The following is a 19,163-nucleotide window of genomic DNA, read 5'->3' on the forward strand; positions in this document are numbered from 1 at the left end:
GGTTCTCCCGTAGCACTCTCCATAGAGTGACGTGGTCAACGTTACCTTGTACAGCAGCAACTTCTCTGACGCTGACATTAGGGTTATCGTCAACTGCACGAAGAATTGCCTCGTCCATTGCGGGTGTCCTCGTCGTTCTAGGTCTTCCCCAGTCGCGAGTCATAGGCTGGAATGTTCCGTGCTCCCTAAGACGCCGACCAATTCCTTCGAACGTCTTCCTGTCGGGACACCTTCGTTCTGGAAATCTGTCTCTATACAAACGTACCGCGCCACGGCTATTGCCCCGTGCTAATCCACACATCAAATGGGCATCTGCCAACTCCGCATTTGTAAACATTGCACTGACTGCAAAACCACGTTCGTGATGAACACTAACCTGTTGCTGCTACGTACTGATGTGCTTGATGCTAGTACTGTAGAGCAATGAGTCGCATGTCAACACAAGCACCGAAGTCAACATTACCTTCCTTCAATTGGGCCAACTGGCGATGAATAGAGGAAGTACAATACATACTGACGAAACTAAAATGAGCTCTAACATGGAAATTAAGCGTTTCCGGACACATGTCCACATAACATCTTTTCTTTATTTGTGTGTGAGGAATGTTTCCTGAAAGTTTGGCCGTACCTTTTTGTAACACCCTGTATACATAAATGATGTGGCGGACAGGGTGGGCAGCAATCTGCGATTGTTTGCTGATGATGCTGTGGTGAACGGTAAGGCGTCGAAGTTGAGTGACTGTAGGAGAATACCAGATGACTTAGATAAAATTTCTAGTTGGGGTGATGAATGGCAGCTAGCTCTAAATGTAGAAAAATGTGAGTTATTGCTGATGAGTAGGAAAAACAAACCCGTAATGTTCGGATGCAGCATTAGTAGTGTCCCGCTTGACATAGTCACATTAAAATGTCTGGGCGTAACGTTGCAAAACGATACGATATGGAACGAGCATGTGACGATTGTGGTAGGGAAGGCGAAAGGTCGGCTTCGGATTATTGGTAGAATTCTGGGAAAGCGTCGTTCATCTGTAAATGAGACCGCATATAGGACGCTAGTGCGACCTATTCTTGAGTACTGCTCGAGTGTTTGGCATCTGTGCCAAGTCGGATTGAAGGAAGACATCGAAGCAATTCCGAGGTGGGCTGCTAGATTCGTGACCGGTAGATTCGAACAACACTCAAGTATTACGGGGATGCTTCGGGAACTAAAATGGAAATCTGTGGAGGGAAGGCGACATTCTTTTCGAGGAACACTACTGAGAAAATTTAGAGAACCAGCATCTAAAGCTGACCTCAGAACGATTCTACTGCCTCCAATATACATAGCGCGTAAGGAGGACGAAGATAAGATACAAGAAATTAAGGCTCATACGAAGGTATATAGACAGTCGTTTTTCCCTCGTTCTGTTTGCATGTGGAACAGGGAAAGAAATGGCTAGTAGTGGTACGGGGTACCCTTCCCCACGCGCAGTACGGCGGATTGCGGAGTATCGATGTAGATGTAGTCTGTAAAACATCCAATAAGAAACAGAGGTGATAGATTTGATTAACTTGCAGGGCTCCCAGTAGCTTGGCAGCGCACTAAGAGAGTGTTACCGGAATTCTCGTTGCTACAACGGTTCGGGTAGCTGGAAACTGCTTCGTCACAGCAGAAAGTCTATTCGAACTGCGCGCCACTGAGTAGTTCCAGCAGCACCGCCCACGGCGCTGAGCTACAGCTCGGTGTCACACATGCTTGGGCCAACTGCTGTGCTGCCTGACAGTCTTACAGTTGGAGGTGTGCCGTGTGCACGATAGTTGCGGCAGTGCGAAGTTACTCTGCGTTGTATCATTGAACAGTTCGTATAATTTAAAGGCCCAAGTGTTGAAATGTAGGTGCTGCGAGTTGCGAAATCCTTCATGATGCGTCATGTATCGTGCAGTTTGAGAATTACGGCCTGACTTCGGGTAAATCAGCGTTTCGTTAGTTTACACAGCAGCGACGTGAGTATAAATGGAATGACGGCTTCTGATTACAGCTGAAACACAAGTTGTTGCCATGCTTAGAACTCAGCGTTTTTATGCAGGTCATAGTTGTTACTCGATGAACAATTAAGACAGCTGTCTAAACTCGACGATACTGATTTGTAAACATAAGTGGCGTATACGTTAGCAAAATTTCGTACTTGGTTTACTAGCAGTTAGTATATTCGAAATATTTACTGTAGATAATCTGTTTCATTCTGTTACAGTTGCATCTGTACTCAAGAACTCTGAAATGGAAGAGCAAGAAGGTCGTATGGCTGTTGATTCAGATGAGCCTATGTCCAATGACGAAAACAACATTATTATAAACGAAGTGGATGGACTTCCGAACGTCCACCCAAACTACACGGAATTAGAATTGAACTGCGACATGAGACATCAAAATCCAGATGGTGAGCGGTCGTTGGAGGACCTCATTCACGACGAAGATCTGCCAACCTCCTTGATTGTCACTAATTTGGAGAGCTCACTCTTCAAAAACGACGAGAGAAAAGTATAAATAAAAATATCTGTTAAGTTGTTTTTGTTATGTTGTCTATTTTGTTCGTGCATGTCAACAGGAGGAATATTTTAAAACTGTATTCAGTGAATGCGTGTATTATGTGTAGTGTGTTTATGTAAAGTCCTGCAGTTACATTGTTTTTATTATGTTGTTAAAATACATGTTGACTCCTGGTATTCCAAAACACATTGAGCATGTATTAAACAGTAGCTGGTAATGTACAGTATTATTTTGCTTGTGCACCCACCAGTTTTGTTTTTCCTGACAAAATTCCTGAATGTACTCCACTATTGTGTGCCTGCCCATAAATTTGATATAATATTTATTCAGTAGAATCCTGGTGGCGTTGACTTTGGAGCCTGTGTTTTGATTTTATGCAACTTGATCAAAATCTCTTAAAATGCTTATTAGTCTACGCCCTTGGTGCATAATTGTAAGGGTGATGGAATATATTTACTGTTATTCCTTTAGTTCTGGAAGGTATTGTTAAAGTATCCTTTGCTTTTAAATATAGAGCACTGCACCTGGTAACGCTGTTGTATTTTCTGCAGCTGTTACTGATTAAGTGTTCATGGTTTTTACTTTCAGAGTTTGTGTTGTAAGTGGCAAGTTTATCATTCAGTTGTTTAAAGTTAATGAAATGCTATATTGTTCAGCTCTAATTGCAACCACAATGCTGATCTTTTATATGTATGTAAATGAAACTGACTTACAGAATAACATTAGTTACTACTTTGTCAGATCATTTAGGTTTTTTCCTTTTTCATAGGCTGTAGAGCTTAATTTTATGTTGAATTCTCCCCCTTTTTTTTCTTTTTACATCAACCAGACAGTTAAAAGAAACAGTTGCCAGCAGTCATGCTGCATGTAACAGTAAAATAGCATTATTTTCTAGAGTGCTCGATGTAGGTATAATAAGAAATATTTATTGTGACAACAAAGTAGTTTGCTATAAATAAACTTGCAAAAACTACCCAATGTTCACAACTTTGATTTGAAATACAGGAAAATTGCTCTTATCATAAGTGTATGGCCTGCTGTGACCTTGCCAAACATTTACTCTTGGTTTTGTTATATGACCTATTGATTAAGTTTGTGGATATTTTAGTGCGCTTTAAAAATATATTTTCTTAACAACTCCACATGTTTCTCTTATCCTGAATTAGTTGATTGTGATATCTGTATATTATTTAAATTTAGGTCACATGCAGTTTAGAATTTGGACTGAATTGTGTAATCGGCATATCATTGCTGGTCATTAAAGTAATGTGCTGCTAAGGGATTTATGTTCTGAACTGCAGTATAATTCAGAAATCGGTTTTTGATAACATTCTCATTGCTCATTTGTCATTTCAGCAGCAATAAAGGGACAGTAGTTTAGACAATTCTGATTACTTTTTATGGAAAGGAAAAGAATTTTTAAACCACTCAGGATGTGATCAGGTCCCTCAATAGTAAACTGGGTAATTGCATGGATAACTACCAATAAACATGTCGATAGAGGACATAATGAAATCTGTCTGTGATTGAGTGCCTTCCTTCCTGCTTACAGTACTGACAATGTCAGAATGTCTAGAAAATTTGTTTCAAAGCCAGAGTGTATGATGTGAATAGGGGGCATCAAGAGTGTACCATTTTCCAGGCTTTAAAGTTTGTAGTAAATTAGTCACTTCTGACAATAACAATGAAATGGAGGAAAATAGGATAGGTGTCTCTGAAATGACGATGCTTTATTGAGTAAGTAAATGGGCGCTTGATCAGTTTAATGTCGGTTGGTGTGGATATTGAATTCTGCTATCGTAAGAGCTACGCTGTGGCTGCAGGGAAAGTCAGATTTTGGACCTCATGTTTTTATTGAACGTTTTCACCTGCTCTGGTTTACAGTGATGTACGAACAAGCCTAAATTTCATGCTCCCAATTGTTTCTCTTGTGAAGCCTTTTGGATGATTAAAGTAGTCCTATATCTGTTTATTTAGGCAAAAGTGTCAACATCGTGGAGAGTTGCTGACAAAGATAAGATTACTTTGTGGACATAGTAAAGGATTGAATTTAAAATCTTCTCGGTTGTTAGGACACTTTTTATATGCGGCCTAACAATCCAGAAGATTTTAATTTCTGTGTCAATGGCCATGAAAGTCTGCAGACTTATATAGTAAAGGATTAATTAACAGGATCATGTTTTTTGTTCCACCCCAGTTAACTAGAATTTGGTGCTCATTTCCAAGGAACACCAAATGTAACCTTGTAATGTTCATTATAATGGAATCCACACAGTGCTAGAGCATCCTTGCCAGACTTACTCTGAAAGATAGATGTGGTGGTCATACTCCTTAAGAAATGTAGATGTTTTAATTAAAAAATGCTAGACTTTCATTTCAAAGTCTCTAATCTGATTTGTGTTATCCTGGTTTAGGTTTCCATTGTTAACTTAAATAACTTGAGGCAACTGTTAGAATAGTTCTTTAACCCGTAATCCTTGTCTAAACTGAATTGGTGTTTATCTCTTTGAATGAACAGTGTATTTGACTCAGCTGTTCCTCATCCCTTGAAGGCTCCCCTTTAGGCTGGGACTTAAAAAATATCATATACAAATGAATGAATAGTCTCCACCAACTTTTTTCTTATTGAATCATGTGAAAAGTAGTCTACATAATGCGTGTAAAGTGTGAAGAGAAACTACCACCAATAATGATCATTCCTACTACCATGTCCCATGTGCATACGATTTTGTCGCAGATCAAAAGGTTTTGGAATACTTAACAGCTCAAAGTGTTGACTTTGTCTTGCCTGCAAAGCTGAGAGGTACAACTTTGATAATTTTCCTTAAATATAGTCCAGAGATTTCCATCATACGGTAATTCATGTGTTACCTTTATCCTTCAGTCATCTCTGGATGTTTCTTCCATCATTACAGAAACAGCCTGATGGATATTGAGTACTTCACTTCTCATGGAAACAAAGGCAAACAGCATCAAAAACATAATTATATGCCTTTTGCAGCTGTTTAGGTGGTTAATCAATTAGGGCTTTTTTTTCTTTTTTACTGAAATAGGACTTTTCATTTGCTTGTGGTTGTGAGCTGCGATTTAGATATCGGTTTACACATACCTGTCATTAGCTTCTGCAGTGTTTCAACACAACACACACTCACAGTGGTTGTGGCACTGAATTCTCATTTGAGAGGAGCTGGTACGAGCCTCATCCAGTTTTTTTGCGATTTCATTATTAGTCCCTCTGTAAAAGGATGAGCTTTATTTCTGTACTCATTGTTGTACTTGGTCTCGAATAACCTACAAAGATGATACACTTCTTTGTTTATTGTGGTGCTTCAGCCTGTGTTTTGGTCAATAACTGAATGTAGATATTCGTAAATACTTGTCCAAAAGAGTTTGAATTTTGTGGTGTCTGTCTGATTTTCTTTCTCATTTTGTCTTCAGACTGGTACTCATGATTAAGCTTGTATATGCCTTCATGAAACTTATGGGAATTTTAAATAGAAGATTGGGCACTAACATGAATACTTCCATCAGTATACACGCACACTATCTGACAAATGGCAGATCGATAAATTCCAGTTGTTCTAGAGACTGCCTGTATGAAAGCTCTGAGTAATTCACACTTGTAAGCTTGATGTAGTGAGGGCAATTGACATTTCAATAACTTATTCAACTGTGGGAAAATGTAACAGGTGACTTTGATAGATGGTGAAATGACATTTCAGCCACAGTAACGCTTTGTTTTCCTACATGGTTGTAATTGAGTTCTTGTAATCTCACTGTTTGTAGAGAGTAGTCAAACCTGTTTAAGATGAGACTTTGCAAGTGAACAAATAGTAAGCAGTAGTTTCCCCATAGCAATGGGTGCAGCTGTTCTTCAGAATTAAATAAAATTAATATGTCAGCTGTGATAAGAAGCATTTTCTGTGACTTCCTGGTAGGGATAAAGCAACAATTAAATACTCGCAATGAAGCAGCTTACTACAGTCCCTAACAAGAGGGCTTCATCAGTTCCTGAAAAACTCTGCGAGGATCATTTTGAATGTAGATTGTAGATAATCATAAAAGCAATAAGGAAGTTCATATCATTAGTTTCAGATGTGACTGTCCTGTTTAATGTTTTCCATATATTATGTGAACTGCATTAAAGAATGGACCCTCACATTTAATAATAATTCATGTACATCTGACATCTTGTCAGGGGTGCACAATGTTTCCATCTTTGTTCAGCCTGTGTAATTCTTGGCCGCTAATGAGTCTGTAGTTTGTTCTTTATAGTAGCACCATTTACATTTTGAGTGTTGGTAGAGTATTTAAAAGGAAGTATAGAAGCTTATGGTTTTGTGACAAGTAGGCAGTGAATTCGGATATGAAAGTTTTAGGTTACGAGATCAGTGTGAAGAACAGATAATAGTTTCATAGCATTGATAATTGCAAGAACCATTGTTGGATGTTCACAGCACATTCACCTAGTGAATAAACCGTGAATTGCATTGAGAAGCTTGAATGGACCTTGTAATACCTGTAACAATGTCAGTAATGTATTTCCATTGGGAGAGTGACGATTCTGCAACAAATGTTACTGTTATAACACAGGTTTAATGGCCAGAATCATTCTGATCTATGTTTCTTGAACCAATGAACAGATGATGGTTGTGTGGGATTGACTGGCCATGTACTATCATTTAAGCTTTTTGATGTTTTTCCTTTCATACTGCTCACATGCAATGAAGACTTTTATTCTTAAATAGTTAGCTCAGACCATTATTCCATATGACAGTATTGAATGAAAATATTTATTTATTTATTCATCCATAGACAATGTAAAATTACAGTTCTACTAAGAATTTTGAAGTTTCCGCCCTATTTTATTTCCTCACTATGTGTTACACATACTATTGGTGTAATACCCCTAGATGTGTAGAACTGAATATTGTACCATTTGAAAACTGAGGTTGTGACCATCTGCAGAAAAGACGTCAATAGTACTATCAAGGGCATTGTTTATCATTTCTTCTGTATGTATGTTTGGGATGATTACAATACTACTGTCATGAGCAAAAAGAACTAATTCTGCTTGTTGTATGTTAGGTGGAAGATGGTTTATACATATGAGGAACAATAGGAGACCTAAGATCAAGCCTGTGGGAACCCCAGATGTGATTTCTCCCCAGCAGAATGTCCCCAGACTACATTGGTTGAATTATTACGTATGACTTTCTGCATTATTTTGGTTAGATCTGACATTATCCACTGGTTGGCTGTACCACCAGTCCCATAAAACTTCAGTTTATCTAGGAATATTGTGATTCACACAATCAAACACCTTGGATAGGGCACAAAAATACCAACTCGTGCTATTTTGTTATTTAATGCTTGTAAAATTGGATGAGTGAACATGTAAATGGCATTTTCAGCGGAGCAGTTCTTCTGAAATACAAACTGTGATATGCTGAGGATATTTATGTTTCTCAAGTTAGATATTATTCAGGAATACATCACCTTCTCAAAAACTTTGGAAAATGTCAGTAGTGTAAGTCAGGTCATTAGTTACTGACATCTGTTCTATCACCTTTCTTACAGAGGGCTTTAGCAATGCTGTATTTCAAACTGTCAGGGAAAAATTTCCTTGTGTTTGTGATGCATTACATATTTTGGATGAGACAGGGCTTATTATTTGGGAACAAATCAATAGTATTCTGTTGGAAACATCATCAAGCCCAGATGAGCTTTTATTTTTGAGAGAATGTATAATTTTCTTAATTTCAGAAAAAGTTGGTGATATGTTCATGTAATTGAATTTTATGAGAGTTGCTTTATCGACATACTGCTGTGATTTTTCTCTTGAACTGTTCAGTTCAGTAGTGATATTATCTTGTTCTGTGACTGGTTGTTCTCTCTCTCATTTCACTATGTTACATATAGCCCTAGGTCGATTGTTGTAATTACTGATTTCTGACACTATTTGTATGTTCTTTGATTTTTAGCAACTTTTCTCAGTAATTTTGAGTAATTTTTGTTGTATGCAACTACTGCAGGATCTCTACTTGTTCTTGCCAATGGTATGGCCCTCTTCCCTCTTCTCGTTGCACAAGATACTTTAATCCATATAGTGATCCATGGTTTTTTTTTACATGTCTCTCTAATGTCCTTTCTGATTAGTTTATGAGGAAAGGTATGAATTTATTGTGGAATTAATTGAATTTTATGGCAGCACTTGGGTTCATTACAAATTTCATCCCAGGTCATCCTTTGTAAACTATTCTTAAAAACATTTGTTCTGGAGTCATTAATTAGATTGTGTGCAAATGATGCTATCATAATTTGCAAAATGACTTAGGCATGATATCTGAATGGTGCAAAAAGTGGCAATTGTTCTCAATAAAGAGAAATTTGAGGTCACCCACATTAGCATAAAATAAATCCATTAAATTTTGATTACACAATAAGGCTATCAATTCGACTAAATACGTAGAAATTACAATTATGAACAATTTAAGTTGGAATGATAACATAGATAATGCTGTGGGGAAGGCTTAAATATTTTGCCCAGAATGCCATTATTTTTGTTTTGTTGTTAGAAATATTAAAGTTGTATTTCAGCCATATTTTTTTCAGCCGGTATATGATCTTTGGAGGTCAAGAATATTTGTTTCATATATTTTGTTTGAAATGAGACTTAAAGATTTAATAAAGAACAATATTATGTAAGAGTTTTATCAAGACAAAAACAAAAGAAAATCTGTTGTCAGTATATCACAATAGAAAATTTGCCGTAAATATTTGCATCGTTATTTCACATATATCTAAACTATCATTTCATGCTTATGATTGAAAGTATTTTTATATGACAACATAATGGAAATTATAAAATGTGTGAGAACATGGATGAATACTTCCAAAGACTGTGAAGCATGTAGGTGGCCTGTATGCAGCAGTGGGAAGGCTGGAGTACTTCATGAATAAGTTTTCTTCCCATTTAATTGACAAATTCCTTACAGATTTCTGAATTTAGTGAGAAATGCTAGGTTGTGAAATTTAATTCTGTGGAATGGCCGACAAGATTTATTTGATTCTTAATCATTGCACCAATATCTTAGAACAGTTCTGGTTTTCGACACTTCAGCATATACTTTGAGCAATAATTTGAGAGATGAAAATGGTGTCGTTCAATGGCGTCTTCCCCCCCCCCCCCCCCCCAAAACAACCTTGAACAGAGAGGAAGAATAGATGACTAAATTGGTGACATGCAAATAAAATGAGGAACATTCTTCTTTGCAAACTTTAATCTCCTGTTATTTTTTCAACTTTTTGTCTCATGTTTCATTTCCATCTGGAAATTTTAAATTATTAATTTGATTTCTGCCTTTAGTTACACAATCTTTTTAATTCCATATATTGAAAAATAGCTAAGTGAAAAGCTCAATTAGGTGTGCCAAGAAAGGACTTTCTCAGACTTTTGACTCATCATTTTCAGTTTCATCTCATTATCTCAAAATGTGAATATTTTCAGTTATTGTCAAGTTTCCTTCTTCCCCATCTCAGTTGAAGTAAATATCAGAGACCACCATGTGATTTTTGGAGACTGGAATCACTGCATCTAAGACCAAGTCTCTTGAAAGCACAGGTAGAGAAAGAGAGCCAACTTATATTCTAGTATTAATCTGTAATCTGCTGTTCATAAGTAACAGTGCATAAATAATAGTACCAAAATTACATGTAAACTACATGAAATGTCTAGATAATTAGCATGAGAACTTTTTTTACGTTAATCTGTAACATGTGAAGGGAAAATTCAGTTCATAGAGAGACAGAATTACTGGCCAGTACTTCTCTTCAGGACACACAACTTCAAGTACTGCCAATCTATACACTCAAAATGGTATGCTGTACTCCAGGCTTTTGGTAGAGTAGCTAATTAGCTTCCTTTTAATAAAAGTGAAAGCTTGTTTAGTAGATCGAAATCATGTGCTTAAATTTCTTTACTAGATGCCTGCAAGAGCTATGTCAGGGACTGACTGCTAGAATAATAATTCTAAATAAATTTTAATGTAATTTTAGTGTTGCCTACAGTACTTGTTTATGTGCAGAATTAAAAATTACCAACTGGTGTTGACTGATGTTCCTTCATTTTCATCATTGTTGCAGAAAGAATTAGAAAACCTCTTCCGTCAGTTTGGGGAGCCAATTTCATTTCAGTATTTTCGAAGCTTCCGAAGACTGAGGGTAAATTATAACTGTCCTGCAGCTGCTGCAAAGGCCAGAATACAGTTGCACCAGACACAGTTTGGAGAAACTGTCATAAACTGTTATTTTGCCCAGGTAACTACCTTTCACTGCCATACATTTAAAGTGAGTGGTCCTATGTGTGTGTATCTCAAGTTACTTTTTATTCCTGGGGGAGGAAAACAGTTTAGTAATTCTATTTTGACCACAGATGCTTGACTACTGTTGTGTATAGAATGAAAATTTTCTTCTGTTTCTGCAGCAAGTATACTGTGTTTTTTTTATATATATAATGTTGCAAACGTAACTTTTAAACTGACTATTCAACTAATTATGCTTGGTACCATGTTTGACCGTACATGTTTTGACCTGTGACACACATTCTTTTCATAAGGTTAGTCATTTGGAATGCTATTCTTAACAAGTACATCACACACAAAATGTTGAGCTAATCAATTTTTGATTAGTTTATTACTGTGTGGATGTGTACAGGAAAGAATGAGTTCCAAAACATCAAAGATAAACAATAACATTTCAGATGATTGAAACCACAACAGCTGCATCAAACTGACTTACCAATTACAACTAGTTATGTGACATTATATTCACATCTTCAGGTAACAAACCTGTTCTTATGTCAGCAGTTACCTGAAGGTATGATTATAATATCATGAAACAAGTCATCATTAATAAATCATTTTGTCACATCTGTTTCAGTTTTCATCATTTGAAATGTATCGTCACAGCTGTGGTTGCCCCTCAAACCAAGTGGTTCGAAACAAAAATTCGTTTAATATTTTATAGGTTATAAATAGCTGTTGTTGGAAAGCTGGAAACTAAAGAATAATAATATGATTTTGACTGCAGTGCAACAGAACAGAAAGCCCAGTTGTACCTGAAAAGTGAAGCTCATTTTATATAACATTTCTTTAGTTTGTACTGATCCAGTCTAGAAAAGGCCCCCAGCACAATTAAAGGATTGTGTGTAACTGGTATGGTACGACAATAAATTACAGCAAGACTAAAGTGATAGTATGCAGTACTGAAGAATATGAACCTCTAAGAGTGAGATTGCAAGAGAGCAGTTAGAAGTGGTAAAGGAATTTACCTGTTTGTGAAGCAGGATCACAAGGGATGGTAGGAGCCAGAAAGAAATTATAAGCAGAACACAGCTCATGAAAATTACATTTAAATTACAAAAGAACTTACTCACCAGCAGAAACATCAGTTTGAAATAAAAAAATGGATCACAGAAGCATTTGTTTGAAATGCAACCATACATGGATGGGATACTCGGACGATAGGAAAATGAGAGAGAGAAGGCCTTGTCCTTCTGGCCAAGTGTATGTAGGAACTACATAAGGAAGCATTAATGTGAGCAGCTGTCACCTGGACAAGACAGATAAATCAGTAGTAACAGATTATACATTGGGGCTAGGGAACCACCAAAATTGTTTCTCTGATGCTGTGGTTTTAGCAAGATCTAATTGTTAGTATGCTAAGATGTATGGAGAGACCATATAAATTCAAAAGCACAACTTCAATAGGACAGGAGGAGGATTGAAATTAGACAATCCACCCCCCTAGGGGGCTCACCACTCGTTGATGAGTTCATGCTTCGCTACCATGGGACCACATCCTTTGCATCATCTTTTCCATCCCATGCTGTATGTCTGTCCTCCTGCTATTCTTTTTCCCCTCCCTCAGAGAATGTTTCTGGAATATTTTTGGGGATGTGTTCTGCATTTTCAATAGCCTGACATCAGAACAGTCTCCACACTTTTTCCCCATCTCCTATCTTTCCTCCACTTTGTTGTTTGAAATTCCTCTTTTTTTTCTTCTTCCTCCCTGTGCACTCCTGAAGGCTGGCCAACATGTCTACCACGTAACAGGTGACTGTGTAATGCATAATCCCCAGCCCCAGGTTGACAGGTAGGGTTCGGATGTACCCCCTGGTACAGGCTAGGCCCAGGGAGGGGTGATGGCCTGAGCTGTCACGTTCCCAAATTTCCAGTTGTCAAAAGTTTGGGAGGTGTGTGTCGAGGTATAAACAATCACCTAAGGCAGGTGAGCCTCTCCTCTGAGGGGAACCCAGTTTGAATGTGCAAGCCATCAAAGGCACTGCCAATTGTGGAGGATTCACTATCTCAGTCTATGTCCTCATGTTATCACTTAATGGAGGAGGTCAGTCCTTTTCTATGGTTAATCTGTTTATAATTCAGAAAGGTGTTGATGCAATTGCTGACTTTGTGAAATCCTACTCTTGTTTATATAATGACACTTTGCTTTTGGAGACGAATTGTGATTCTCAACCCCAACAGCTGCTTGCAACTCCACTCCTCCATGGCTATCCTGCTTGTGTTGAGGCCCATCGAATCCTGAATTCTTCACATGGTGTTATTTACACTAGGCTGCTCGATGGTCTGACTGAGGCAGAAACCCAAACTTACCTCTCTGATCAGGGCATCACTGCAGTCCATCAGGTAATGAACAAAGTTTATTCAACCTTAGCTCCCACATGCACTCTTTTTCTCATGTTTGGCAGGATAGTGCTTCCATCAAAGATCAAAGCAGGCTATGAAGTCACCACGGCCCGACTGTACCTTCCAAAACCGATGCACTGCTACCACTGTCAACACTACAACCACACTCAAATTTCCCGCCAAAGCACAGAAAAAGTGTTATTTTTGGTTGGAATGCTCATAATGGCGATTGCGCGCCTGCTTCTCCCTGCTGTATCAATTGCAATGGCGGCCATGCAGTCTCATCCTGGGAATGTCCCATGTAGCTTGATGAGCAGGCCATTGATGAGATTCGAATGAAGGAAAAATTGCCTTACCCTGACGCTCACAAGTTGTTGGCTAGTTAAAAAGCCCTGAGTTTTACCATCTGGCACTTAGTACTGCTCTTGCTACACTTTGCACCACGAAGGACACAGCTTGCGACCTCAAATTCAGCACCATGGTTGTAAAATTGCAAAGTGTCATGGTAGCATCCCTGTCTCCTCCTCCTCCTCCTCCTCCTCCTCCAGCTGTGCTACAAGCCACCAAATCTTTGCCTCTGGAAGTGAAATCACCTGCTACACCACCAGCAGGCCACAAAGGAGAGAAGGAATACTCCTGTGAAGACTTTTTACATCCTCCCAGCTAACAAACATCTGAGTTTTCCTCTACTATTTGCAAAGGCTCCAAGAAATCAAACAAAGGCAAATGGTATTTTCCATTGCCAACTCATTGAGCCTTTTTGAAGGTGTCGCCATGTGATACTCTCACCTGGCCGATTTCCATTTTGCCGGTGCATACCACCAACTGTTTTTCTACCCTGTAATCCTCAGGGTGACCTAGAAAGACTGCCGATGCCTTTATAGATGTCATGGAACGGGATCCTCCATTCTGTATGCCTTGTAGCAGTGAGTCTTCAAAGGCTGGCACTCACCAACCATTGAGGTGTCAACCCTTCTATTTTGCCTCCTCCCCTTTCCCCGTCATGCCACTCCTCCAGTGGAATGTTCACAGCACTAGATCCAATAAGAAGGAATTATGGCTGCTCTTGGAACTGCAGTGCCCACTTGTTTTCTGCCTCCAGGAAACAAAATCGCATCCATGCAACAGCTTTGACCTCTCACATTTCTTTCCAGTCCACTTTGACCTTCCTTCCGAGGATGGCATGCCATCTCTTGGGGGTGTCGTGCTACTCATCCAGGATGATGTTCATAGTCAAACCATCTCACTGAATACCCGGCTGAAAGCTGTTGCAGTCCGCATTTTCCTTCCTCGCTTCACATTTTCTCTTTATAACATCTACATCCCTCCAGGGCAGACTTTCTCCAGCTTATTGGTCAACTCCCACACTTCTCTGGTGCTCGGTGACTTTAATGCACACGATCCCCTGTGGGGCTGTTCCAGAATGTGTCAAAGAAATGCCCTCTTAGCTGATCTTTTCAATCAACTCAACTTCATCTGCCTTAACATGGAAGCATCCATGTTCCTTTCAGACTCCACGCACACACATTCCCATTTGGACCTCCCGTTCTGCGCAGCCCAGTTTGCCCATCATCTTGACTGGTCCGTTCTCTCCGACACGGCCTATGTTTGATCCGTTTGCTGATTCCTACCCCACCTACATGCACATGCAGATGGCAGCTCACTAAGGCCAACTGGTGGCTTTACTACAGGAATTTTTAAAAGACCGAGTTTTCAAGGTCCGTGTGGATTCTGCCTTGTCAGACACCTTTATCCAGGAAAATGGGATGTCTCGGGGCTCTGTCCTGAGCATCGTCCTCTTTGCTATAGCTATTAACCCTATTGTGGCCTGTCTCAAGCTGGGCATGTCTGGCTCCCTTTTTCTCAACAATTTTTCTGTCTGTTGCAGTTCTCCGTGGACTTGTCTCCTTGAGCAGCTTCTTCAGCGATGTCTGGTCATGTTTACTCACAGAGCGTTGACTGTGGCTTTCACTTTTCCACTGACAAAAGCGTTTGTATGAATTTCTGGTGGTGCAGTTTGTACCGATCCCATGTCCATTCGAAACTAGACTATGGGTGTTTCGCTTGTGCATCTGCATGTATGTCCATCTCATGCTGTCTAAATACAATCCACCATCGTGAAATCCGTTTGGCCACTGATACCTTTTACACTAGCCCGGTTGAGAGTCTCTGTGCAGACGCTGCCGATCTACTGCTGTCATACTGGCGTGATGTTCTACTTAGCAGATACGCCTACCATTTGTCTGCTATGCCCGGACACCTATCCTGTGCCTCCTTGTTCGACGACTCCTTTGACCACCATTATGGGACATACCCTCTACTCTGTTACCTCTTGGAGTTCACTTTTGGTTATTGCTCTGGCAGCTTAACGTGACACTACCTGTCACTTTCCTGATAGGTGTGAACCCTTCACCACTTTGGCTATTTGCGGCGGTCCTTGTTCACCTTGCACTTAATTCATGTCCTAAAGAAACTGTTCCAGATTCGACCTATCGCTGGAAGTTTCTTGACCTTAACAAGGAACTTAGTGATAGTACCTCTGTGTAAACTAATGGCTCTCGGGCTGACCGTGGTGGCGGGTGTGCCTTCATCATTAGCACTGACCCATTTTCAGTATCAGCTTCAGGAACACTACTCAGTATTTACAGAAGAGCTCTTCGCCCTGTATCAGACCCTGCAGTACACACAGGGACTCAGGCTTTTCAATTGCATCACCTGCTCCGTTTCTCTGTGCCCTTCGGAGCCTCTGGTGCTATGTGCAGTCCATCCATTAGTGCAGTGGATCCAAGAAAGATTCCACTTGCTCACTCTTGAGGGAGCCACTGTGATGTTTATGTGGGCTCCTGGTCATGTCTGACAGGAAGCGAGGCTGTTGACACTGTGACCATGGCTGGAGTTATCCTATCTTGGGCCACTAGTTCTTCGCTCCTTCTGATGATCTCCATGTTGCTGTCTGTCAGTAGGTGGTGTCACTTTGGCATCACTATTGGTCTTCCCTTCATGGAAATGAGCTTTGGGAAATTAAATCTCTCCCAGTAGCTTGGTCTACCTATTCGTGGCCCTCTGTCCATGAGATCACCAGTTTAGCTATGTTGCGTATTGGGCCTGTCATTTTAGCCATCGCCATTTGGTAAGTGTTGATACCCCACCACTTTGTGTGCATTGTCATCAACCTTTGACGCTTCACCATTTCCTGACCAAATCCCCTTTTTCTAACCATCTGCAATCAAATGTATGTTTACTGTCCAAGTTATTGGCTGTTTTAGCAAATGACGTGTGGGCTGTCGCCCATCTTCTACTGTTTATCCATTGTAGCAATATGATGAAAGACATTTAATCTTTAGTTTGGAACATCTGTTTTCTCACCACACGGGGTAGCTGTGCTGTGTGCAGCACCTTGTTACGGGGTGTGTGTGTGTGTGTGTGTGTGTGTGTGTGTGTGTGTGTAAGTAAGTTTATTTAAGTTAGATTAAGTAGTGTGTAAGCCTAGGGACCGATGACCTCAGCAGTTTGGTCCCATAGGAACATACCACCACCTCCATTGCCTCAACAGCGTATTTTATGAGCCTTTCTCCAAGACGAAGTCCTTGTTTGTAGTTCTCTTTCCTCCTATCACTTGGGCTTATTAATGTGTCGTCGTTTTGAACTCCTTTGTTGTGTTAGTGTTCTAAGGTTCTGATGTGGGTGCTTGTGACCTTAGTTAAAAATAGAAACAAATTACATAAGCTGTGGGTCTTAGTGATAAATAAAACAAACAGCACTAGCTTTTCCACACTACAAGCTCCATAACATATCCCATTGCAACTTCACGGTCTTAGGGAGCAGGCTGATGTCACAAACCAACCATTGCATGGATACATATACACAGTTCAGCTTGCTCAGCTTGTTTCAGGCTGTAACTGCTTTGAGTTGTTAGCCTCTGATGATGTCTCCAGCATTGGGAGATGAAACATTAGGTAGAGAATTATGCCTTCAAGCACGGCCTTATGCCAATAACACAAATATCAGCAATAATGCAAACACTGGCCATCAAAACCTGCAGTCATATAAGAGACATTAGGAACACTGTAACATCATTAATATATGAGATAGTCTTTCCAAGGTTTGGCTAAAGTGGATTGCATTTGAGCTGATGCCATATTGCAAAAGAAGACAGTATTAAACTCTGTTCATGACAACCTGCAACTCAAAATCCTCAGTATTTGTACTGTACTGTGTTAATTTGGTACTAATTTTGTGGAGACAGGCTATTGGTGTGATTGTTGAATGTTGTACCTAGCAGTTGTAACAGGTAAAACTAGAAAATCTCGAGTAAGCACGCTTTCAAACTTTAGTATTGGCGCTGGCAGCACTTTAAACCTTGGTCTCTTTTTTAGTGTATTTGTTGGAAATGGACATTTAATGCTAAACCCTATTGCTGGGGAAAATTTCATAACAATATACTATAAGTGAATAGGTAAAAAAAAATCTACTTGCCATATTATGGCAGCAGTCCCAAACAATCTGCCTTTCCTTCTCGTTCTGTCTGGTCCATCTCCCCTTACTCGGGATTCTAAGCAACTTTTCCATAACTCTTTTTTGTTCATCTCTCTTCCTTCTCCTTCAGCCCTTCTGCCAGAAGGAGCCACTCGCTTCAGAAGCTTACGCATTTCCTTAACTTCTATATCTATTTTATCCTGCTGCCACTTGATGAGTAGGTCTTTTATTTATCCCATTATATTGAATTTAATGAAAGTTGTTCTGTGTGGTGGTGGCCCCTGCCCCTTCATCCCACTGTGATTCTGGCCAGGAGGGGGATAAAAGAGAGGTGTTTCTTGTACTTCTTTTATACATCCTATGTATTTCACATGACAGTCGCACCCCCTCAGTGGCCGATAGTGGCAGTCTTCGCGTGCAAATGCGCAGCTCCATTTGGCAGTGGAAGTAGTGTCTCGAGCTTCTGATGGAGATGTTGCAGGTAATCCATAAAATTTTGAGTGGTCATTCACAATTACTGTGCTAAAGGACTAAGAGTAGTCTCTTCATTGGTAATATGTGGTGGAAAAAAGAGAACATTTCATAAGAGAGATACATGTGACAGTACAATAAAGTTGTGGCCTTAAAATTGGGAGCATTTAAATCCAGTAACCCCAATGCTTGGGCTGTGAGGTATTACCTGTCAGTCTCATTCTTCTTCTTCTGGGATGACACTTTACCGTCATGTGTGTCTGCAGTTTTGCATTTAAATTCCCACTATAGACTTGTGCTACAGAGTGAGTAGCCTCCTGTTCCGTATGTTGTCCAGTTCGCTCCAGTGTAACTTGTGTAATGTCTACCAGATGGGGCAAGATCCTTGATGGGCAGTGATAGATCTCCTTTTGGAATAACATATTACTGCTGAGTAACTTGTTTCACTGTGTATGAGAGCTGTTTGGTAGAGGAGCCACAAATCTTAATGAATTCACCCAGGTGTGGCAATGTCAGTTACAATTGTGAAGCAGCTCGTATTACTGGTGATTTCTTGTTCACTTCTTGGTTATACAGATGTAAAGAAGAAACCTTATTCTTCACTAGTTTTGAAGTAGGAAAGTTCTGTCTTTCTGCTCAGTGAGATCCCTGAATGCTTCTGACAGTTTTTCCCCCTCTTCCTCCATCCTCCTCTGTTTGCAGCTCTATTGTCTAAGTCCTTGAGATAGGCTGTTTTCAGTATTTCTCCATTTTTTGCCTCATTACATCACTGAAAAGGCGTTTGTGCTGGTGAAAAAAAGATTTTTAAGCCGATTATCCAGCAGAAACCCATATTTGCACTCGTTTTACCATATCATGGGAGTGGTCGTCACTAAACAGAAAGCAATCATTGTACAAATCAGAGCTACCTATGCAATACCCAGTGTGTCAACTAGAACAGTCAAGAATGGCTTATTGAAAGCTTAGGTGTAAGGCATAATGCT

At 39.7% G+C, this 19,163-nt stretch overlaps 1 protein-coding gene across 1 annotated transcript in view; it reads left to right on the forward strand.

Annotated features, from left to right (window-relative positions):
• The first annotated feature begins 1,768 nt into the window (after positions 1-1,768).
• The window catches only part of LOC124555192 (protein sarah), a 45,955-nt gene continuing 28,560 nt past the window's right edge, over positions 1,769-19,163 (forward strand). Inside the window, exons 1-3 of the mRNA XM_047129037.1 lie at positions 1,769-1,983; positions 2,232-2,518; positions 10,673-10,846. Of these exons, the coding sequence (XP_046984993.1) occupies positions 2,258-2,518; positions 10,673-10,846 (435 nt within the window). The 5' untranslated portion in view covers positions 1,769-1,983; positions 2,232-2,257. The remainder of the gene's footprint in view (positions 1,984-2,231; positions 2,519-10,672; positions 10,847-19,163) is intronic.

The sequence above is a fragment of the Schistocerca americana genome, chromosome X (assembly GCF_021461395.2).
Source record: "Schistocerca americana isolate TAMUIC-IGC-003095 chromosome X, iqSchAmer2.1, whole genome shotgun sequence".
NCBI classification, from domain to species: Eukaryota; Metazoa; Arthropoda; class Insecta; order Orthoptera; family Acrididae; genus Schistocerca; species Schistocerca americana.